General features: G+C 47.9%; 1 protein-coding gene across 13 annotated transcripts in view; it reads right to left on the reverse strand.

Annotated features, from left to right (window-relative positions):
- CABIN1 (calcineurin binding protein 1) overlaps positions 1 to 24,421 on the reverse strand; it is a 156,540-nt gene that overhangs the window by 81,466 nt on the left and 50,653 nt on the right. For all 13 annotated transcript variants that reach the window (XM_046024472.1, XM_046024470.1, XM_046024479.1 and 10 more), the window contains 7 exons: positions 22,164 to 22,279; positions 16,515 to 16,676; positions 15,339 to 15,545; positions 14,971 to 15,116; positions 11,344 to 11,605; positions 4,094 to 4,354; positions 503 to 654 (listed from right to left, as the gene is read on the reverse strand). In XM_046024472.1, coding sequence (XP_045880428.1) covers positions 503 to 654; positions 4,094 to 4,354; positions 11,344 to 11,605; positions 14,971 to 15,116; positions 15,339 to 15,545; positions 16,515 to 16,676; positions 22,164 to 22,279 — 1,306 coding nt within the window. The remainder of the gene's footprint in view (positions 1 to 502; positions 655 to 4,093; positions 4,355 to 11,343; positions 11,606 to 14,970; positions 15,117 to 15,338; positions 15,546 to 16,514; positions 16,677 to 22,163; positions 22,280 to 24,421) is intronic.

Below are 24,421 nucleotides of genomic sequence, written 5' to 3' on the forward strand. Positions count from 1 at the left end.
TGGGGAGAGGGAATTAGCTGGCTTCTTCGTAGGACCTGCCCCTGAAGGTGGGCTAGCACTGGGCATGGTCCCAGCATGAGGTAACCTGGGGTTGTACACTCGGCCTCTCCTTTTCAGTTTCAACAGAAATAACTCAGTCTGGGGCACCTGGGTGGCTGAGTGGGTTAAGCCTCTGCCTTTGGCTCAGGTCATGATCTCAGGGTCCTTGGGATCAAGCCCTGCATCGGGCTCTCTGCTCAGCAGGGAGCCTGCTTTCCCTTCTCTCTCTGCCTGCCTCTCTGCCTACTTGTGATCTCTCTCTCACTCTCAAATAAATAAATAAAATTTTTTTTTAAAAGAAAGAAAGAAAGAACTCAGTCTAGCCACCAGGAGTCTCCAGATGAGTTCCAGAGACTCAAAGAGCTCGATTTACTCAGCAGCAACCCCCTGAATGCCACTCGCTGTAAAGGAGCCATCAGGGTACATATGGGGGTAAGCTGTTGGGTGAAAGCATGGTACTCACTTCTCTGAAGCTTTGGGCGTATTCTTCTCCTCGCCCCTGGCAAAGGGTCCTTCTGCTGCCTCCTTCATGAAGTTGACCAGGACCTCTGCACTGACCCCAGAGTCTGGCTTCCCCAGGAGCTTTAAGATGGAAGCATGGAGCCGGAAGTACACCTAGGAGAATGACACTCTGGTGTGAGCAGCCCTGCCAGTTGCTAAGGTTCATTCCACAGGCCAGTCAGCCACATTGGCAAAGAGCCCCTGACCAAGGAGACCAGACCATCACACATTGCCTTTCTTCATTCACTTTTAAACCAGCCAACCTATAAGTCATTCAAAGCAAGCTGTGACAATTAAAATGGACATGAATTCTCAGTGTTCCAGCTTAAATGTTTAGCCAATAACGCATGCAAGCTGTGGTAAGACGATGAGAGTAACAGGCCTCAGCCCCACTCAGTGGGCACCTCCTCCTACCACAGCCCTTGCCACCCTCTGTAGGCCCCTCTCCGGGCACACACAAAAAGGGAACCTATCTCCCACCGCACTGCAGGCTCTGTGAAGGGAAGAACAGCGGACTTCTGTTTGTGTGCCCACAGCTGGGCCAGCCAGGTACTGCAGGCCTGGAGAAGCCTGCCCAGTGGTGCAGGACAGGTAGCGGGCATGCTGTACCAGTCGGGGCCTGGGCTCTTCTTCATTTCCTTGAGTCCACACCACAATCCTCCACTTACAAATTTGTGAGCTCAGCTGCCCAAACAAAGCCCCACCACCTGCAAAGTTCAGGCCCAGGTTAAACTCGGGTCCAACCTGCCCTCTGCTGCTCCCAAGTGAAAACCACATCACACACAGGCACCACCACAGTGACTCGGCCTGGACTCCTGCCTGTGGCAGACTCCCACGTACAGCACTAAGGATGTTGCCAAGACTGGGAGCCCCTGTGGCTGCAGACCCTGGCCCCCCACACCCAGAGGTGGTTCTCAAGAGATGCTGCCAAGGCCCCCCAGGTAAGATGCCAGCTGGTCCACCTGGGCAGCACTCTCAAGGGGTCATTCTGGACAGAGGGGTCTGCCCCCAGACCCCTGCCATCTCTAGCCTGCCTGCAGCCCCCAGAGCAATTAGCCCACCAAGTCCATCTGCAGCTGCAGAAAACCTCTGAGGCCCCTATCCACACGCAGATGGCTCTGCCTGGAGGAACACAGAGTGTTCGGCTGGCCAAGATGAACCAAGCAGCAAGTTCAGTATTTTGACTGAAGGTTCAACAGCAAAAGTGAATTTCCACCAGGGCAGGGTTAAAGTCTTAAGAGAAATGTCATTTTTAGAGCAGCTGAGTGCTCATTCTCCTGAGAGCCGGCATGGTGTGCTAGACCTCCATGCCTCACCTGGAAGTGCCTGGGCCCCACAGGGATACCATTCTGCCTGCTCACTGGTTCCATCAGGCAACAGCAGAAGCCAAAAGTCAAAGAAACACCACAGAAGAAAAGAGAACAGTCTCTTCCTGAGGGCTGGACTACCTCCCTACACATGGGTTCGGTGCTACCAGAGGTGATGCACGGGGTGGCTGGGCTCAGGAGAGCCAGCCCCAACTGCCTTTCTCTTCTGCTGCTGACTGAGGGCAAATCACACCAGCTCTCTGGGCCTCAGCCTTCTCAGCCCCAAAGTGGGAGTCTCTCCAGGGACGGGCCCGGGAGCCTGAGTGGAAAGCACGAAAGAGCTGTGATGGGAAGGATGTGGGACCTAGGGCCAGGAATGACAGCAACATGGAAGCTGTCAAAGACATGCTCAGTATGAAGCCACATTTCTACATTTCTCCCATGAACCCTATGCATGTGGCCCCCAGATGGCTGCTGCCAACCACTCAGCATGAACAGTTTTTCAAAGGCATATTTATAAAAATGAGACTTTTTTGCTTGCTCACACAATTAGCAAATATTTACACTTGATCTTAGCCAAAAGGCCGAGAAGCGATACAATTAGCAAATATTTAAAAGAGGGAAAACATGGTTGAGGGAAAACAGACATGCTCACAGGTCAGTATAACCTTTCAGGGCAACAAGATGCTGTGGACGCAACGTTAAATGACCCCTGACAAGCATGCCCAGCCAGGCCCTGTCTGCACCCCGGTGAGGAAGAAGTGGAAAAGAAGGCCAAACCCATGAAGAAGGCATTGGACAAATAAGTGGATGTCCAGCCAGACTAGACAGCACAGGGGCAGATAAGGAAGCCCACAATGCCTTGCACTACATCTTATCCAGTGAAAAATGCCAGTTGCAAAATGACAAGAAAATGTTACTATGTATCTATACAGTAAGAGGGGGAAAATCTAGAATAAGTACATGCCTAAACTGTGAACAGGGATTACTATGTTGGGGGGCTAGGATCACTGGAGACTTTTTCATTTTAAACACTTCCTAATGTTGGATTCTTATATATTTTTAACTACAAATATGTGTTAATTTTATAATCAGAAAAGAAAACCATCAAGGCAGACAAGGCATAATAAGCAAAATAATCCTAAAATTTGTATGGAATCAGAAGAGACCCTGAATTGCGAAGGAAATGTTGAAAAACAAAAATAAAACTGGCGGCATCACATTACCTGATTTCAAGCTTTACTACAAAGCTGTGAGCACCAAGACAGCATGGTACTGGCATAAAAACAGACACATAGACCAGTGGAACAGAGTAGAGAGCCCAGATATAGACCCTCAACTCTATGGTCAAATAATCTTCGACAAAGCAGGAAAAAATATACAGTGGAAAAAAGTCTCTTCAATAAATGGTGCTGGGAAAATTGGACAGCTATATGTAGAAGAATGAAACTCAACCATTCTCTTACACCATACACAAAGATAAACTTGAGATGGATAAAAGACCTCAACAAGCAAGCAGATTCTGCCCCAAACTCCAAAAAGCTTGCTGGGTTCAGGGGACCGGCAGGGGCTGGGCATGTAGCCTCAGAAAGGGGAAAGCTGACATGCTCAGGAAGCAGCAAGGCCTGGGCCAGGCCAAGCATATGTGGATCCTCATCCATGCACTTGCTTTCCTCCCTACAAAAGGTGCTGGCTGCAGCCTCCTGGCCTGCCTCCCAGCACTGCCCTGAGTATGGAGGAGAGCATGGTGTGAAGTGCTCAGAAATCATAAAAGCAAATCCGAGCAGTAAACAGCTGCTCTGCTCTTGAGGAGCAGTGCAAGACCCCAAATCTGGGGCCAAGAGAACAGGCCACCCCACCCCCAGACCCAACCTTGTCCCTGTCCTGCCAAGCTGGGTGCTCTGGGCACAGCCTGTGCTCTCGCCAGGAACAAGGGCACCAGGAGATGCTGTGCCACATCGATGTCATCACCAAATCAGGTTCCGGCAACCTGCACATGCTAAAGGGGGAAGGCGGTTTTCTTCTGGGAAAGACAAACAGAACACTCTCCCAGAAAGGATGGTAAGCACCCCTTAGAAGAGAGAGGAAAGGCTGCTTTAATTTCATTGCACACAGAGCTGCTGAACACAGAGAAGTTTCCAACAGGTTGCACAGGAGTCACTGGGACCTCATGCCCCAGCCCCAGGGAGACAGAGAGACTGGCCCCCCCGGCCCAGCTTCCCCGCCCAAGGCCAGCACGGTGTCACCTCCAGGGCCTCCATGGCCAGCTCAGGGGGGTTGTGGTAGTGGATCTTCTTGGGGTAGCGGGCAGCCTCCTCGTGCAGGTAGTGGCCGGCCTGTCTGTAGTGCAGCAGGTAGACGGCGGGCGGCTGCTGCTGCTTCTCGGCAACCTTGCCCAGCATGTAGTGGATGAGCCACTCCTCCTCGTCACCATCGCCCTCGCAGCGCGCTGCTGACGAGAAACAGTGCCTGGCTGTCTCCAGCATGCTGTCGCGCCGGCCCTCCATCTGGAACGAGAGCACAAGACTGGGCTGGCCGAGGCCCAGGGCCCAAACCTGCCCAGGACTGTGCCTTATGCTGCGGGAAGCCCTGATGCCTTCTTTGCAAAGTTATAATCTTCTCAACAACCCTGACACACAGAAGTGCCATCACCATTTCATAGCTGGGGACACTGAGTGTGTGGAAAGGCCATGGGACCTGTCCGCAGCACACCTCAAGTAAGGCACAGAGCTGGATGGACATGTCAACTCCAGTGTCCTTTTTTTACTGTCCACCAGCAGTATCTGCACTACACAGTCCAGGAGTTTACGAAGGACCTCCTGATCCCTTCTGAAAGTCCCAACTGTGACCCTCACTATGGCTGCATTGAGGTCCTCTGCCTGGGAAGGGGAAAAAGCCTGAGGCCAGGGCTGCCGGGAGAACCAGGCCAACAGCGGCTCTGCTGTGTCTGTCTGAGACTCCAAAGAGCCACCACCAATGTTCTGAGCCCTGTATTGCAGGCAATGAGCACTTCATTCTCCCCCTGGGAAAGTAGAGCTAGAGAGGGTGTGCACCCAACACCTGGCAACATAGCACTGGAGAGGATACGCCCCCCTGAGGTCCCATAGGACTTCACACCCGATCCTCTGTACCCTTCCAGAGGGACCTGGGATCCTAACAGAACGGCAGATTCCTGAGCCCCACCCAAGACCCATGGCCTTGGAGCTGTGCTTCCAGCCACCTTCTCACACTCAAGGGTGGAAACAGCCAGGACAGAGATCAGCTTCTAAGATGCTTTCCAACTCAGAGGATCACATTTCCCAGTCCCTGTATAAGGGCTATGGGCCAGTACCTAGGTGCTATCCACGTGGAATGTCAGCCATCATGGACTTGCATCCCTTCCTCCCAGAGCTCCTGGGCTAGGACATAGAATGAAGACTGCCAGGGTGGGGCCAGAGGGGTAGCTGTTCCCAGAACCCCAGGTCTCTGGTCCCTCATCTCCATGGCCCTAGCTCAACAGTAGGGAAGCTGCGACCTCTTCTAGTCTCATCTCAGGAACCAAAGGACAGGAGAGGCTGCAGGCACTGAGCTCTGGCAAGGGCACTGCCTGCCTCCTATGAGAGGAGTATCTGTGCCCCACTGTGCACAGGAAGGCTGCCCTACGGACGTCTGTCCAGCAGACACTGATCTGGAGGTGTGAACCTCCTATAGCAACAGCCCTGGCTGGCTGGGCCAGCACAAAGAACCCCCAGCACTCTGACGAACCCTCCCTGGGAAAGAAAATTGCCACCTAGGAATCAAGACACCATCAGTGCGTGAGATACAATAGAGAGAAACACAATGAAGGGCCAGGACACAGCACAAGCCAAGTGAGTCCATCGTACCCCTCCAAAATGGGATTCTGTAGCAGATCTGGGTAAGTAAAAGGTAGCCACTTCACTGGAGTCCTGTTCTGACTGCTCGGTAGCCATGTGGCCTCATCCAAGTCACTAGCCCTCTGCCCAGCTAGCTCTGCCAATGAGGGTCCTAAAGCCACCTCCTGAGAAAGGAAAGGCAACTGTGAGGACCCCCATCTGGTCTGGCACCACACAGATCCCCACCAAGAGGCCAAGCCCCTCCCTCCCCCACACAAAGCACATGCTGCCAGAGTCCCTGTCCTCAGTAGGTGTGGCAGTCAGGACACTTCAGGCAGAAGAGGAGGGAGAGCACTGAGGGTCCACTATATCCCAGAACTCTGCCAGACACCCTCACACTACCTGTCCACCCCCGAGCGAGATGCACGCCTGCTACCGTGACACCTCATTCACCTTGCTGCCAGGGTGCCTGGCCCCAGGCCGGCCCAGGAGAGGGGCTAAGGAGGTGTCAGTTCTTACAACGCGGCCACACAGGAGGAACCATCAGCCGGCTCACAGTCAAAACCACAGTAGGGACATCAAGTTCCTCCCTCAGGCCACACAACTAGAAGGCTCTGGCTACAAAGCCTCTGCCCTTGCCTGAGAACTGACAACAGGGAAACTGCCAGTTTTCCTGTAACACACCCCTTTGGCAAGTTTGCAGGCAGAAGCCGAAATGCACAGCTATCAACATGTGTCCTATAGCTCCTCTAATCAGACACAATAAGCCCAAACAGCTCTAGCAATCAAGGGGCTGTGTCCCCATGACATACTTCAGAGTAGGAAACTGCCTTAACAGAGGTAGAAAAAAACCAGGAGGCAACCAGGAGGCAGTCCTGTGAGGCAGTTTTCACCCTGGGGAACAATGCCAAACCTCCTTCCTTCCCTGCCTGCGGGGACACCTGCACACCCAGTGGATTTCCATCTCTCTCCTGCCACCCCCAACACTCCAGGAAGATGGCCTAGGAGCCCAGTTTCAGGTCCTGAACTACCTGGGCCAAGAGCTTCCAAAGGATCAAAATGGAGTTCAACCACAGAGGCCAAGAACTACGCAGGAGAAAGAACAGTCAAGGGGAAGAGGTGTGCAGGGAGTCGACCTGGGTCTCCTGTCTGTTGCCCACTCTCTGCCTTCCCTGCCCCTTCCTGGGAGAGGCAAAAGTTCCCTCCTCTTGGGGAGCGCTACAAATAAAACCCTCAAGTACCAACGGCAGAAAGGGCACTCTGATTTCTCATCATATTTACTTCCTGGAAAACCTCTATTCTGCTAAATCCTACTGGGCTTCACTGGTGGGGGTTAAATAAAGAATTCCAAGGTCTGTGCTCCACCCACCCCACTGAGTCCCAGCAGAGGACAACAGTGTTCCTGGTGCGAGCAGGGAGTTAGCTCCGAGCCGGCTCAGCCCTGGGACCACGACACTTCAAACAGCATGGAGCACAGGGCCTCCGCACAGGATGGTCACAAGGCTGCATGGCATGAGTAGAGCACAACAACATGAGTAAAACATACACAGCACAACAGCATTTGGGCGAGAAGAAGAGAACAAGTAAATCATAGCATTCCTTCTAGGAGGACATGTATACATAAGAAATGGTGTTTGTTTAAAGTCTGGAAAGATACAAGTCTAACTGCAGGTTGCTCTGAAGCAGGAATGAAGGGACTAGAAGGAGGAGTGGGAAGGAGCCAAAAAGATTTTAGCTTTGTCTTTACTGTGGCAATTGTTTTAAAGAAGATGTTTCTTGCATAACTGAAGAGTGGTTTCTATAATGGAGGAGATGGTTAATGGAGGTTTCTATAATGGAGGTTTCTATAATGGAGGAGAGGGCCATGCTCCTCTCTTCTCGCCCATTTTCCTTCCAGGGTTTGGCCTTGGCACAGAACACAACACTTGCCCTTGCCACACGGCCACACTACTCTTTTTTTTGTTTGTTTTGTTTTGTTTATTTACAGCATAACAGTGTTCATTGTTTTGGCATCACACCCAGTGCTCCATGCAGTACGTGCCCTCCCTATTACCCACCACCTGGTTCCTCAACCTCCCACCCCCCCCGCCCCTTCAAAACCCTCTGGTTGTTTTTCAGAGTCCATAGTCTCTCATGGTTCATCTCCCCTTCCAGTTTCCCTCAACTCCCTCTCCTCTCCATCTCCCCATGTCCTCCATGTTATTTGTTATGCTCCACAAATAAGTGAGACCATATGATACTTGACTTTCTCTGCTTGACTTATTTCACTCAGCATAATCTCTTCCAGTCCCGTCCATGTTGCTACAAAAGTTGGGTATTCATCCTTTCTGATGGAGGCATAATACTCTATTGTGTATATGGACCACATCTTCCTTATCCATTCATCCGTTGAAGGGCATCTTGGTTCTTTCCACAGTTTGGCGACTGTAGCCATTGCTGCAATAAACATTGGGGTACAGATGGCCCTTCTTTTCACTACATCTGTATCTTTGGGGTAAATACCCAGCAGTGCAATTGCAGGGTCATAGGGAAGCTCTATTCTTAATTTCTTGAGGAATCTCCATACTGTTCTCCAAAGTGGCTGCACTAACTTGCATTCCCACCAACAGTATAAGAGGGTTCCCCTTTCTCCACATCCTCTCCAACACACGTTGTTTCCTGTCTTGCTAATTTTGGCCATTCTAACTGGTGTCAGGTGGTATCTCAATGTTGTTTTAATTTGAATCTCCCTGATGGCTAGTGATTGATGAACATGTGTCTGATAGCCATTTGTATGTCTTCGTTGGAGAAGTGTCTGTTCATATCTTCTGCCCATTTTTTGATATGATTATCTGTTTTGTGTGTGTTGAGTTTGAGAAGTTCTTTATAGACCCTGGATATCAACCTTTTGTCTGTACTGTCATTTGCAAATATCTTCTCCCATTCCGTGGGTTGCCTTTTTGTTTTGTTGACTGTTTCCTTTGCTGTGCAGAAGCTTTTGATCTTGATGAAGTCCCAAAAGTTCATTTTTGCTTTTGTTTCCTTGGCCTTTGGAGACATATCTTGAAAGAAGTTGCTGTGGCTGATATCGAAGAGGTTACTGCCTATGTTCTCCTCTAGGATTCTGATAGATTCCTGTCTCACGTTGAGGTCTTTTATCCATTTCGAGTTTATCTTTCACACTACCCTTCTCACCACCTTTGTCCTCTGTCACCGGTGCCAGGCTTGTCCCCAGGATACCATGTCTAACCCACCCAGGGAGCCCACTTCTGACTGTGAGTCCCTGATGGGACCTTTTAACAAGCTCCCCACTCCCCCTGAAAGAGGTTCTGATGCCAGTAACATGTGGGAGCTACTGTTCTTGCTGGCCTATAAGGTTCACGCACTCTGGGCGGAGAAAGAGAGGGAAAACCTTAGGGCCGGAGTGCCCTGAGTCCAGTCCCCTGAGACAACCCTCCTGGTGCACAGGCGGTGGCATGCAGAGCTCATGGGAAGGTGAGGTCACTGGCATTCCTCAAACAACAGCCCGAGGTAGAGCCCCAGATCCTGTTTCCGGTTCGTCCTTGTCAAGCAGGGGTGACATGCGGAGACTGAGAAATGTGTGAAGAGAGAAAGGGATTTCAGCCTTTTCAAAGCTTTCTCAAAGTACAGTCTGATGTCTGGCGGGACCTCGAGTGGGAAGTCCGAGGCCCCCATGGCTGCGGACACAGCAGCAACAGCAGTCACACCAGCACAGGAGTGTTCAGGAATGTTCAGATTCTGCTGGTACTCTTCCAGCACAGCCCCCTAGCACTTTCACTGAACACCAATCCCCGCCCAGCTTCGTTTTGTAGTCTGTCTCTTGTTGATTTCTGCACCTAGTCTGATGGTATAATACAGACCTACTGCAAAGTTAAATGGCAAATGTTGACAAAAAATGTGGGATTTCATGAAGTTGATGAAAGTAATGTAGACAAAGCCTTATGAGCACCGGGCACATTTAACATGGTTGACAACCACCCAAAGGGAGGACAACTGTTCAAGGAAGAGACCATAATACACTCTTCTAAGGCACAAAGACATCAGAGAATCCTGTGAGAGAGAAGCAGCCCTCAAATATTTCTGCAGAGACAGCTGTCTAAATTTATGCTGCTGAGGTGAAGGGACATCAAAGCATGCTATCGTAAAACTACTGGGAAATTAAGCTCCCTGCAAACCAACCAAACTCAGTCCTTCTTGGTTCCTTTGAAAAATTAACACAACTTTGCAATTATCACCAAAATCCTAGTAAGGTGAGATTTGGGAGTTATTTTCATTATTATTTAATTACTAAGATAAAGTCCCAACCACACCTTTTGGCACTATTCACTAGGCTAACTGAGCGCACTGTGAATGGATCAGCTTTGTGACCCTTTGCTAGGAACTGTCCTCAAACAGCAGCCCCGCCCCCTCACACTCCTGCTAGTGGATAGCGATGCCACCCAGGTACAAAAGGGGCCACTGGGGGAGGGTGAAATTTGTATCATTATTACACTCCCATTTATGCTTTTCTGTACCAATTGAATTTTTAATACTTAAGGACACCTCACTTCTATATAAAATCATAAAAGCAACAAAGAACTGTTACTTCCTTGCACAAGGCTAGGACTTCCCCTACTTAGCACAATGTGGGAAGGTCAGGGTCATCACGAGGCCAAGCACTCTGGAAGCCTGTGACCTGCCTCTGAAGGCTCGTGGGTGCCGGGGGCAGAGGACTGGGCATGACAACAGGGGCCTAAACTCAAGGATGGAGGGGCTTTCAGGATGGCAGCACAGCCATAGTTGAGAGTCTCACTGACCAGGCTGCTCTCATAACAATCCAATGGAAGCACTAACAAGGCCATTATCTTGTTTGGATTGTGACTACATGTCATCACTGAAAGAAACAGGCCCCTTTAGCACTCTGCTCTCCTAGAATCCCTTCTGGATCATGCCATCTTATTGCCACAACAGCCTTGAACATGTCAGTGGGACTCTTTCACTTCCATCTCAAGGAGCCAAGGGTGCCCTGCTCAGCAGAGACCTGAGGCTAGACACCCAGCAACCCACACTAGGGGAACTCCCTACCAAGATGGACTTCAAAATTCCCAACACGGTGTGAAAAATTTTACCAGGACTCAAGAACTGGGGTACCTGGGTGGCTCAGTGGGTTAAAGCCTCTGCCTTCAGCTCAGGTCATGATCCCAGGGTCCTGGGATCGAGCCCCGCATCGGGCTCTCTGCTCAGCAGGGAGCCTGCATCCCTTCCTCTCTCTCTGGCTGCCTCTCTGCCTACCTGTGATCTCTGTCTGTCAAATAAACAAATAAAATCTTAAAAAAAAAAAAAAAAAGGACTCAAGAACTTCCTTTGAAGGAACAGGGAAGAGACAGCTACTTCTGGTGGCTAACACCCCTCCCAGCCTCTCCACTGCCAGGAAACTGATGGCTCACCAGCCAGATCACCAGAGCCTGGCCCCAAATACATCCACACCAGACTAGGTGTCTAAAGACCAAGGACCAAGCTGTCACTGACCATAGTTAGCTTCAGTCTCACAAGGAGAATCATCTGTGAGCTCCCAGCATGGTTGTGAGGACAAGCGCAAGGAATGGATAGGACAGAACTTTGCCACCTGAGGGCACTTGAGTCAGATGGCGGGATGGCGGTTCCTCTGCAGAGCCCCTCCTCACCTGCTGCACAAGCTCAGGGGGCAGCTCAGCTCTCCACTGCTTCAGCTGGCGTGAGGCGAAGGAGTGCAGGGCGTAGGACATGGTGCCATACTCGATCCACAGGGACAGGTTGGAGCTGTCAATTTCCAGGGCCCGCCGGAAGCAGTTCAGGACAGGCGTGGCATGCTTCCAGATGGGCCCGTCACTCTTCAGCTCATTGGAGTTCAGCTTGTCTTGAATACGACTGGCCCGGGCCAGAGCCATGCCTGCCCAGGAATCAAACCTGTGGTCATGAGAAAAGCACCAGTAAACACACCGCTGCCCTTACAGCACTGCAGACATGATAGCCTGCAGGGTGGTGATCCCAGGTCTGTGGGAGCTTATCTCCCAGGCCAGGGCCCAGAGCCCAGCTCCACCACCCAGCGACTCCATGTCTCTGAGCTATGAAATATGGCTAAGAAAACCCACTGCAATGGGGCACCTGGGTGGCTCAGTCCATTCATCTGCCTTCGGCTTGGGTCAGATCCCGGAGTCCGGGGATCAAGCCCCACATGGGGCTCCCTGCTTGGCCGGGAGCCTGCTTCTCCCTCTTCTTCTGCCCCTCCCCCTGCTCCTTCTCTCTCTCTCTCTCTAGTAAATAATAATAAGAATCTAAAGGAATAAAAGGAGAAAACCCACCTCAAGAGAGCAGGGCTGCTAGGACAGCACAAGACCTGAATCTTAGGTCATCTAGCACCTCACAGGTACTCAGTAAGTGTTCTAAGAGGATCCCCACCAATTTGAGCCCAAATTGTGCTCACATGCACGGTGGGCTCTTGGACTCTGCTCCCCTTTGCTTCCTTGCTTGGAAGGGTTACCCCTAGAATGCCTCTGATGGTGAAGGAAAAGGGGTGCTTTACAAGGCACTGCTCCTCCAAGACGATAGGAAGGCTCCCATCCTGCTGCCTAATCCGTCACTGGTAGCTCCTGCCACCAACACACTCACTGACCAAAAGCATGGCGCAGCTGAGACCCCGAAAACACAGCCATGCAGGTTCTGCATGGTTCTCCCTCTGGCACTTGACCACATTCTGCCCTCTCCAGCTCAGTTCCCAGCAGCAAGACGGAGAGCGGGGGACCCACAGGATGGCTAAGATACTACTACTCTGAGATCGCCTGAAAGAAAGTGGTAGGGAAAATGCAGAAGGTTCTCTGAGATGGAGACCAAGGCTAAGAGGATTTCTGGGCACTTGGGAGAGTGGAATTTCCTGAGTGCAAGTGTATACAACAGAAAAGGCAGTAATCACATGACAGATGCTACCCTCCCTGAAAGCTAACAATTCTTGACCCTCTGCTACACAAACTTTAAAACTGGCCAACTGCCTTCCTGGACTATTTGACAGTCCCAAGGTGTGGTAGGGACACAACAAACTTATGAAGCTCACACATGCTTCTGCCACACTCCAGGCACCTGGAGATGAGAAGGTGTGAACAAAGGAGCAATAAAGAGGCCTAAACGCTTAGATGGTATCAGGAGACAGCAAAAACGAAGGCTTTGGCCCCTGTGTGGAGGTCCCAAGTGTACCCTTTCCTCCTCAGGGCCTGGGGCTCCAGGGCTCTGCTCAGATCACCTCCAGGAGGAAGCACAGGAGGAGGTGTCAAGCTCCCCTCAGATGGTGGGAACTCCATCAGGGACTTTCTATCAGGGCCAGCTCCTTCCACACTGAGGATTTTTCCCTCTTAACTCCTCCCAGAGTGCCTTCGCAAGCCCCTTTGCCCTTGCCTTGAGGGAAAGACCACATTGCTGTGTATGCCCAAATGCCTGCATGAGTACCAAAATGGAAACTACTACCTACAGTCACAAATTAACAAAGTAACCAAGTCAAAACCAAGTGAAAGTCACAAAGTAACCAAGAATACAGACACATCATCATAAAACCTCAAAATGTTCCTCTATGTGTTAACAAAAGCAAAGTCCTGATGTGTGTTCTTGATTCTAGCAGAGCAGTACATAATCCACACTTGGGAAATGCTGACCCACAGGGACAATGGGGGCCGGCCCAAGGGCCAGTGATGCCATGAACTCAGGAGGAGGAAGTGTCCAGAACCTGCGTGCTGGGCTCTTACTCATGTGGGGCAGGTTTGTTCCTAGCACTAGGCCCAGAGTTGTTTCTTTGGCAGAAGGATGAGCTGTCTTGGGACCTAATCCCATCTTGCCCCCTGAAATGCCACTCTATGAAACGCCTGGCCAAGGTGCCCCAATCCCAGCTGAGCCAGAGTAGATGGAATAGTGAAATGAAGACTGGTCAAGAAAAGCTGTTGCTAGCATCCTCAAAGACTCTGTTTTCCCCACAAGAACCACCAACATACACTGGCCAGAACATTCCACCATCCATCCAACTGTCATGGGCTTCACCTGTACCAAGAGGGCTCAGAAGATTTAAAGAAGAAACCAGTATCTGAACTTCCATCCTAACTAGCACAGAAGAGACTGAGCCCAAGTCTTCCCTGACATCTGCTTGTTAGGGAGGGAATGAAGGGGGCCCAGGACTGGGCCACCAAGTTCCTCCTGGCCCTGGGGCCAGTCCTCACAGGACATCCCACCTCCCTGGGAGGGCTCTTGGCAGGCCGAGCCTGGCAGGTTGATACCGTCCAAAGAAATGTATGTACAGGTTTGAAGGAGGCCCAGTTGAGCTGTCACGAGCCTCATATTATAGCCCAAGTGGCTGCTGGGTGAGAGGTCCTACACCAGGCTCCCACCTCCCCACGGACAGGTGGGTTTTATCACCCTTACCTTTTAGACATGGAGAGAGCAGCACAAAGGAGGTGACTGCTCACTATCTAGAGCTGTGAGCACTCAGCCAGCCTGAGCACAGCTCTGCTTCACCACACTGGCCCACAGTGACCCCAGAGAGGAATCCAGGGCCACTGGCACATGGCTCCCTGCCTGGAGTAAACCAGAGGCTGAGCAACAGGGGGCTCTGGGAGAACCTTTCCCACAAGCTACAGAAGTTGTGTCAATTGGTTTCTCCATTCAGATCCCAATCCCTCCCCTAGGCTCGGTGGCTTCTGACAAGGGGGAGCTCTCCAGTTTCTCCTGAGGGTGGGCAGCCACTGTGGCCTGGCCCCTGAGTACTTACCTATAGATACTACTCTGGACCCTTCAGACACAAGTCTTACCTTGACCCAAGGCTAACCTCCTAGGTGTGGTAGCCAGGAGGAAATGTTCCCTCTCAATCAAATGAACCAGACTTTATGAGTAGGACCCTTACCCTAAAATAAGGAAACAACCATAACTAAAGACATGTAGAACACATCAGCCCACTTCCCAGGGCTGGCAGCCAGGAAAAGAAGCAGCATACAACCAATAGGATGGAACCAGGGGGCACTCCCTTCCCCTGCTGGCCAGCATCCAAACGGATAGCTCATAGCTTCTCTGATCCCAACGCTCGTCCCAGGTATCTTCTAGAAAAAAGCCTACTTCATTGCTCTTCTTTTTATGAAGAACTTGCCTTTCCCCAAAACTGCAGAGTGCTAAACACACTTTCTCATTTGTTTTTCCTTGGTCTCTTTGCTAGAGCAGGGAAACCCCAAACTGGCCCAGTGAGGAGCTGCTGGGCTGGAGTCACCCCAGCCCTCCCTGCCTGGCCCAACGCCCAGGTCACTGACCTGTTGGGGCAGATGCAGATGTCATGCATGTAGAATTTGATGGCCTTGGACTGCTCCTTGTTTTTGAAATGGTAATCAGCCAGGAGGTAGTAGAGCTCATTCACCACTGGAGGGGAGGGGTCGGCTCCTTCGGGGAGGCAGGGTACCTAGCAGGGGAAGGACCAAGGATAAGGAGAGAGGGAGTCAGTGTCTCAGGTGTGACCAGTCATGCTGCAAACCCAGGACCATTCACATTAGCACAGGATAGACTCTAGGCTTCTCATGGCCCTGACCTCTGGTACAGAACAAGGAAAGAAGCCAAGGTGCATAAGCAGCAGTGCTGGAGGAAAAAAATGACAGGACACAGTCCCATCACACTCAGTTCCTACCTCAGCGGAGGCGCCCTCAATGTAGGCAGAGACTTTGTCCAGGCTCAGTGCTGGCCTTTCTGTGCGGGGCACAATGGTGGCGATTCTCTTCAGAAGGTTGGCCAAGTCAGCAGACACAGTGCTAGTCTTGTAGCTGTCAAATTCAGGAAGGGTCTTGGGCTTAAAGTACTCGAACATAAACAGGGCATCCTCCCATATAAGGTCAACCTTGAGAAAAGACAAAAAGCAGATCACAGTGTAGTCAGGGCAAAAGCAGAAAGGGAAAAGTTCTTCCATGGAAACAACACAGACAAGGTTACAATATATTAGAGTTTAGAAAAGACTTGTATACCCTTAAAAATGTGCATACCCACTGTAATCCCCAAAACCAAATGTCTGAAGAGCAGACAAGTAAACTGGCATCCACCTGGCCTTTATAAAGACAAATATTGGAAACTGAGGGCCACACTCTGTGAACCCGTGTGGCCATGCCAGAAGGTAGGTTCAATCATGAGTGGGGACTGTGGCCAGGCCACAGTCCCTCTCGTTGAGCCTCAGCTGCCCCACTGCTTGCTCTGGATGAGGGCGGTTCTGCATTCTATATGGTGCCCTGCCCAAGTAGCTCCTATTCAGGGGATAGAACTGGTAAGAGTGAAGAACAAATGATGAGCCATGAGGTCATATATCCAACACTGCTCTGAAAATCAAACAGGAACAAATGAAAACCTCTAATGAATTATTTGTATTACCCAAATTGGAAAAAGAAATCCTTTGAAAATTGCCATGCTGCACTTTTGAATGATTAGGCAACATCTGTGAACGTAGTCTTTGCAAGAAAAATCCCTTTCCAGGGTGCCTGGGTGGCTCAGTCTTTAAGCATCTGCCTTTGGCTCAGGTCATGATCCCAGGCTCCTGGGACTGAATCCGGGATCAGGCTCCCTGCTCAGTGGGAAATCTGCTTCTCCCTCTCCCACTACCCTTGCTTGTATTTGAGCTCTCACTCTCTGTTAAAAAAAAAAAATCTCAAAAAAAAAAAAAAAAAGAAAGAAAACACTTTTCCTGTGATCAGACTATGTCCAACCATCCTCTCATTCTCCTGGTGCAAAAGCTATGTGTCTGATGTCCTTCAAGAGTGCTCAGAGCCCCCGCTGCTCTGACCCCCCACTCCTCTGCAGTGGGCTGGGGCAGCTCCCTCACCTGCTGGGCCGAGTGCTCCTCCAGGTACCTGGCTTTGCTCTTCTTGCTAGGAAAGCTATACAGACAGTAGAAGCACTGCTCCAAGGCCGTCTCCAGCTCCTCCTTGTAGGGGTGTGTGTCTTCAGAGGTGGACGCAGCGAGTTCCTTCTGGAGAACTCGTACCTATGGTAGGCAGGAAGAGACGCCTGAGAAGGCCCATAGCTTCCCTGGCACAGTGGGACCCCAGGGAGACCACCACTCTGTTAATTCTGTTGACCTGAGGAAGCTGTGTCTGTTGGACCTGTTTCCTGGAAAGGGCCTATTCTATTCACAGGAGCCTTTCTGGGCCCAGCTCTGACAGTGACCTCCTAAAGAGCTTCCTGCCAAACTGCCTTCCTTCCAGCATGCCCAGTCAATATCTACCAGCTGCTAGAAGGGGATATTATATGCCCTCTGGGAACTTCTCTACATATTTATTGGCCATTCATTTGCTTCCCAAATATTTACTGAGCACCTCCTTATGCTAGGCACAGTGTGAAACAGTCTAGAAACTCAGATTCCAATAGAGGGGCAGTTAATTAAACAAGTGGTTATAATGCAACATGGTAAATCCCATTAGGGCTGAGGGAGTTTGAGAGTGACTCCTTCTCTCTCAGCATAAAATATAAAAATACAGCAGAAAATATATACAAAGAAATAATACCCCAAATATATCCAAAGCACAAAATATAGCCAAAGAAATAATAAATTATCCTCTCAGGCAACACTGAACATAAGTCAGTTAAATTAGAAATCAGTACATAAAGGTAGCAAATACCAAATGTCAAAACTTAGAGCCTGAAGCTAAAAACATACTTGGAGAAAACATAACCTTCAACACATGTACTAGAAGAGTGAACACTGTCAATGAGTGGCCATCCAAGCACAGTGTAGCACAAGGCCTTTCCCATATGCTTCTACACATAGGTTGAAAAAGACTCAGACCTTAATGAAGGGAAGATGTTACTTGAGGGATGGTTTAAGAATGGTGCGATTTCAGGGGGATAAGCGTGTAGTGTTTCCCATAAGTTTCACACATAAATTTATAACACATCTTAATAAAAGGAAAAAGTTACTGGGGTGCGTGGGTGGCTCAGTTGGTTGAGTGTCCAAATCTTGATTTCAGCTCAGGTCATGATCTCAGGGTCATGAGATCGAGCCCTGCATCTGGCTCCACACTCAGCAGGGAGTCTGCTTGAGGATTCTCTCCCTGCTTGTGCATGCTCTCTCTTACTCACTCTCTCTCAAATAAATAAATAACTTTTTAAAGATTTTATTTATTTATTTGAGAGTAAGTGAGCAAGAGAGCAAGAGAGTGAGAGTGCATGCATGAGCAGGGGGCAGGACAACAGGAGAGCTGGAGAAGCAGACTTCCCACTGAGCAAGGAGCCTGACTTGGGGCTCAATCCCAGGACTCTGGGATCATGACCTGAGCCGGAGGCAGACGCTTAACTGACTGAGCCACGCAATCGCCCCAATAAATAATCTTTAAAAAAAAAAAAAAAGGAAGAAATTACTCAAAGGATGGTTTAAACACAGTATCCTTTTAAACAATTCAGCAAATGTCTTTTCACACAGGTTTTTAAACACAAGTTTATAAACCCATCTTAATATCAGGAAGATGTTACTGAATGACCTTATACAAGATGTTGAGCACATGGTTTTTTCCAATGCTCCTGTATTTAATTTAGAAACACTAATACCTTAACGATAGCAAGATGTGGAAAAAAGAAAAAAAACAAGGAAGAGGGAACGCTGAAATAAGCTTTCACCACAATTAAGTTACAAAAAACACAACATACATCCAAATAAATAGTAACTATTAATGTGGCCATTAATGACTTAGAGAGCAAAGAAAAAAAACCAGATCAATAAACCAATAGTTGATAGTTTGGAAAAAAAATTATTTATTTTAGATTTATTTATTTGACACAGAGACAGAGCTAGAGAGCACAAGCAAGGGTAATGGCAGAGGGAGAAGGAGAAGCTCAGTAGGGAGCCTGATGCAGGGCTTGATCCCAGGACCCTAGCATCATGACCTGAGCCAAAGGCAGACTCTTAACAACCGAGCCACCCAGGTGCCCCTGAAAAAGCTAATTTAGATAAGCTTCAGGAAAGACTGGCTTATAAAAAAGGAACAGGGGAAGCACAAATAAATGATTTTAGCACTGAAACAGAGGGATAACCAGAGGTACCACAGAGATTTTTTAAATCATAAGCATACTTCATGAACAACTTTATGCTTATGTGGACACTATTTCAAAAATATAACTGGTTTAACAAAAGAAAATCTAAATAGGTGTAGAATCTCCAAAGAAAGGGTCAACAGTTTAAAATTTATACTCTCCCCCAAAAGAAGAGAGAGAGCTCAAGGCTGGGGTGACAAACTATGGCCCAGGGGGCAAATCCTCCCACTACCTATTTTTGTATAGCTCAGAAACTAAGATTGGCATTTACATTTTTAAATGATTGAAAAAAAAAAAAAGCAAAAGAAGAATGTTATTTTGTAACTTATGAAATTCAAATTTCTGCATCCACAAGTTTTTACATATTCTCTTTACATACTGACAATGGCTGCTTCTGCGCTGCAATGTGAGAGCTGAGTATCTGCAACAGAGCCTCTATGGCCGACAGAAGCTTCAAAGATTTACCATCTGTCCCTTTACAGGGAAAGTTTTGCCAATCCCTAGGCCAAAAGCATTAAGACAAGGAAAAAAAAAAAAAAAAGGAAACTGCTAGGATTGAAAAGAAGGGAAAAAAATAGTTATTCATGGACGATATAAGTATCCACCCAGAAAATTTGAGAAATCTATAAGCCACCAGAATTACTAAGAGCAATAAGCAAAGGAGCTATGTACAGGAGAAACTTATTTTTTAAAAAAGTAGTGTTCCCATAAGAGACTATGGACTCTGAAAAACAACCTGAGGGTTTTGAAGGGTCAGGGGTGGGAGGTTGGGGGAACAGGTGGTGGGTAATAGAGAGGGCACATTTTGCATGGAGCACTGGGTGTTGTGCAAAAACAATGAATACTGTTACGCTGAAAAAATAAATAAAATGGAAAAAAAATATATATATATATAAAAAGATAAAAAAAAGTAGTGTTCCTATCTGTCCACACACACACAATAGAAAGCTTAATTTTTAAATATCTATTTATATTAGGAATTAAAAAAGAATAATGCCCAGGTATGAATCTAACAGAACACATATAAGAGCTTAAGGAGAAAAGTATAAAACTATATTAAGGGACATGAAAGTATAAGACCTTAAGTAGATTAATCATAGCAGGTATCAGTTTCTCTCAAAGGCAGTATGGTACTGGCACAGGAATACCTACATCAGTGTAAAGAACAAAGTCCAACAACAAACCCTCACACATATGGACAGAAAATGGAGGGGGTCTTACAGATTCAGGTAGAAAGAACAGACTCTTTGATGAATGGTACAAACCAAATGGCCACCCATATGGAATGTAAAATGGATCCATACCTTATGTCATAAACAAACAAACAAAAATTGAGAAGGAATAAAGACTGAATGGAAAAATGAGAGTGAACTTTAAGATTAATACAGAGGAGAATATATTAATAATCTTGTGGGAGGAAAGGATTTCTTGAAGTACAAAAAACAAAACAAACCATACACAGAAAACAAAAACCCCACAAACCATAAAGGACTAATAAATTTGGCATTTAAATCATGTAAAACAAACACTACACACAAAGTTAAAAGACACATCACATAAAATTGCCTAGAAATTAGAACTAAATACACACACACACACACACACACACACACACACACACACACGGGCATGTAAAACTGGTGAAACATATTTATCAGACAAAAGACTGGAATTCAGAGTACATAAAAACTCGACAAATCAACAGGAAGAAGAAAAAAAGCCCAACAGAAAAATGAGCAAATTATATTAGCAAGCAAATCACTAGAGGCCACCTCAAGAGCCCTGAGCAGAGAGGGCAGTCAATAAGCAGAGGCCAAGTCCACAAAGGAGAAGTTGCTGCAGGCATGTAAAAGCTGGGCTTTGGGTAGAAAAGTCAGGAGATATGAAATGAAACATGGATGTATGTTATCACTTCTACTCCCTCAAATTTACTTGGCAGATCCTGGCAGTAGAATTCACGCTTCACCAAAGAAGACACAACCCAAGGAAAACCTAGAGTAGCTCGTCCCATCATCACCCCCACTGCCTGCCTGGAAGGTGGCCCCTCAGTACTGCTTCTGGTGGGTATCAGCTTGCAGAGGTGCTACCTCATTCTTGACCTTCCCCCAAGCAGCATAAGGTCATAAGGGTGACTGACTGCCCTGCAGAGGGGACCCTGTAGAAGAAGACAATGTCTCCACACTCTCTCATCGAGCAAGCGAAGGCAGAAGTGGGAAGTCGCCAATTCCTGGGCAGCAATATAGTTTAAGCTTGGCACGATTATTCCAGAAATGGTTCTGAAGTGTGGAGCTGACCAAGGTCAGCACCCGGGAGGCCCTCAGAACTCACGGGGAAAGCAGACAGGCATCTACGGCTAGGGCTCCTGCCAAGTCTCTGCCTCCTCTGCACAAGTGCTCTGCAAACTGTCAAGCCTCACACATACATGAGCTCTACAGATTTCTCAGTCTCATTCATTCATCCCATGATATATTAAGCACCTACTATGGGCTAGGTGTGCTGTGCTAAGGTACTAGGATCCAGCAGTGAACAAAACCAACAAAAATCCTAGTTATGTATCAGTGGAGAAGAGGTACACAATAAACATACTAGATAAGTAAACCACATGGCATGCTAGAAGGTGGTAAGAGCCATGGGGAAAGCATAGGGCAGAAGAGGAAGATCAAGAGGAAGATCAAGATCAAGGGAGACACACTGCAGCTGTACAGAGGGTGTGCTTGCTCACTGAAAAGGTAAACAGCAGAGGTCAGCAAACCTTTTCCCGAAGGGTCACACAGAAAGTATCTCAGATTTCATGTACAGTATGGACTCTATCAGAGCCCCTCACCCCTGCCACTGTATTGCCAAAGCAGCCACAGTTAATAGGTAGATGAGTGGTTATGGCCATGTTCCACTAAACATTTATTAACAGGCTGGGTTAGGTGCCCTTCTCATGCTCTGCAACTCAGCAGCAAGTTTTGGGGACGGGAATCATGCTGCTTATCCCCAGTACACCCAGTCGATCATAGCTACCAAGTGAGGGAAGGCTATTTGCACTCACTAAATATTTACTTACTATGTAGCTATTGAGTCAGCAACTACTACCTTGTATGACTGGTGCCCGGCAAACGGGATTCAATGGAAGGCAGTGGGGAATGCAGCTGTTACTTCCAGGACCTGGCCCCATGCCTGACACACACACAACAGATGGAGTAACAAGCAGTGGTTCTAAATCCACCTGCAGGTCAGGGCCAGGTCCAAAACCCCTGAACTCAGGTGCACAAGGAAACCAAGTTGAGACTTTCTGGCAACTCTCAGTAGTCACATACAAAATCAAAGGAGCATAGCAGGCCCTATTGCGGGGGGGAGGCCAAGCAAGCAGGCCTCAGGGGGCAACCCATCCCAACCCACACTCCACACACCCCACCCCCCGCACCCCACAAGCCCTGGCCAAGAGGGCAGCGCTTACGTAGAATCGCAGCAGAGCCCCATCAGAATTGCAGCACCAGGACCTCCTGCCCAAATATTCATGGGCTGTGTTGAGCAGCATGAGGGAGGATGGGAGCATGGGCGTCTCTGCCATCACTAGGGAAAGACCAGACCGACACAGAGTTAGCATGGGGACATGTGTGGGAGCTGAAAGGCGAGTCTCTCCTTTGTGGGCTTTTCTGTCTTTACCAAGGTGGCCACAGATTTTTCTTTCTTTCCTTTTTTTTAATCTTTTTAAGTAAGTAATGACTTGACTAGCTTTACTAAGGCAATACATGCTTCTCAAAAAAACAATTCAAATCATACAAAAAGACATAAGGAATGCCTCATCTACCTCCATATAACCACACTGACATTTGGTGGACATCACTGGAAGCATCCCTCTGGGCACATATTAAACATTTTCAAACAGAAAGATAAATAATTTTTAACAATGAAACCCATACTACATATACCATTTCTTCAAAATTCTTGTATATAGGCCTATCGGAATATTACAGAAGAAACACAGAATGACTAAGTTTCAGTTAAGTGTCTGTTCACCACTAGAACTATTACTAGCTCCTTAAATATCCTTCTGTGTTTTTGAAACTCCAGTCTATAACTCACTAGTGGGCTTGTAATTAGCATTTTTAAAGAGGACTAGGATAGAATACAGGACAGAAAATACCAGTGGGGCTCACACCCAGAGTAAGGATTCTTTCATGAAATTTGTTTTATACTTTTTGACCATCGGCCAGCCCCAGTCAAAAAGGTATGAAAGGGGGGCACCTGGGTGGCTCAGTTACTTAAGTGTCTGCCTTCAGCTCAGGTCATGATCCCAGGGTCCCAGGACAGAGCCCCACATTCGGTTCCCTGCTCAAAAGGGACTCTGCTTCTCCCTCTGCTCCTCCCTCTGCTCCTCCCTCCCCTCCCCCTGCTCATGTGTCCTCTCTCACTCACTTGCTCTAATAAAAAAAAAAAAATTAAAATTTTTTAAAAGGTATGAAAGGCATGGATTTAAAACAAACAAACGAACGAACGCAGAAAATCATGAAGAAATTAAGCCATACTGGCCCTTTAGTTTCCATTTTCAACAGCATCAAATGATTCTATTATACAAGATGGATAGCTTGTAACACTTCCTTTCTCCCCTTCTCTCAGTGTTCTTGTACATATTAGTTGTAGCACTTCAAGGTTTGCAACACTAACACTGTTCCGTGTCCATAATTAGCACAGTTGCTTTCTCTCAGTTCCAGTTCTAAATGGATTTGATGCTCATCACAAATTCTTGCCCGTGGCTTTTCCACTCCTGACAAATTTCATTCTGACTCATGTTGGTTTACTGACTTTACCCTCCAGAGGTGTTTTTAGAAGCACCCACAGAAGCTGGAATCCCTGTTTATAAATGTCTGTTGCTGCTATTAATGACAAACAACTTGGCCAGATGTCCTAGCTTGCACCATCTTTCCTGGAGAACAGTGTAGACTTTTCAATAGCACCTCAAATGCCCTGAATGCAGCTAGGGAGAAATCTGAAATGAATCTCATGTTTATCCTGTGAAGACAAATTGCTTTTTCAGTTTAGAAATCTAAAATATCTTTATTTTTTAAAGCAGATCCTTAACCTGGATGTACCTTGCTATGTATCAATTTTTCACGATATACACTGAACACTTTGAATCTGCACATTGTTTTTATTACAGAGAAATTAATGTTATTCCTGTGTTTGACAGCGGGTTGGCTGCTTGTCCTGTTTCACTTTTAGAGTCTTTCCATCAGAAGCACAATCTACCCTCAAAAAGGACCACCTGTTTCCCATACCCATCCTTCTTGTCAACGTTTTTAGCTCTGATTTGTATCCCTGGTTCTAGCCAAACTCATTCTGCTCCTCGCAGTCTGGATTATTCGTTTATATTGGTGAGGCTTGGTTTGCAATGTTTTCCCTTAGTTTTGCGACTTTCCTTTTCATTTCATTCTACTTATTCATTTAAATTTTGTCATAAGTGATTTCTTGTGCAAATCATTACAGGGCCCCGACTCTGTTCCTTGGTGTAAGTTTTCTTCCTGTCTGAGCTCATCTATTTCTTTTTCATCCCCCACACAGGATCGGGGGTGGGCTACAATCTGCCAGCACACTTGCCATGTCACTTCTCTCTACCCCAGCACTTCCTCCATACTATGCTTAAGTACTCTAACATATCACCAGTGAATTTTCTGGGGCACTCTCCCAAATATAAGGTCAATTTACCCTTTCCTT

Source organism: Meles meles, chromosome 12, assembly GCF_922984935.1.
Source record: "Meles meles chromosome 12, mMelMel3.1 paternal haplotype, whole genome shotgun sequence".
NCBI lineage: Eukaryota > Metazoa > Chordata > Mammalia > Carnivora > Mustelidae > Meles > Meles meles.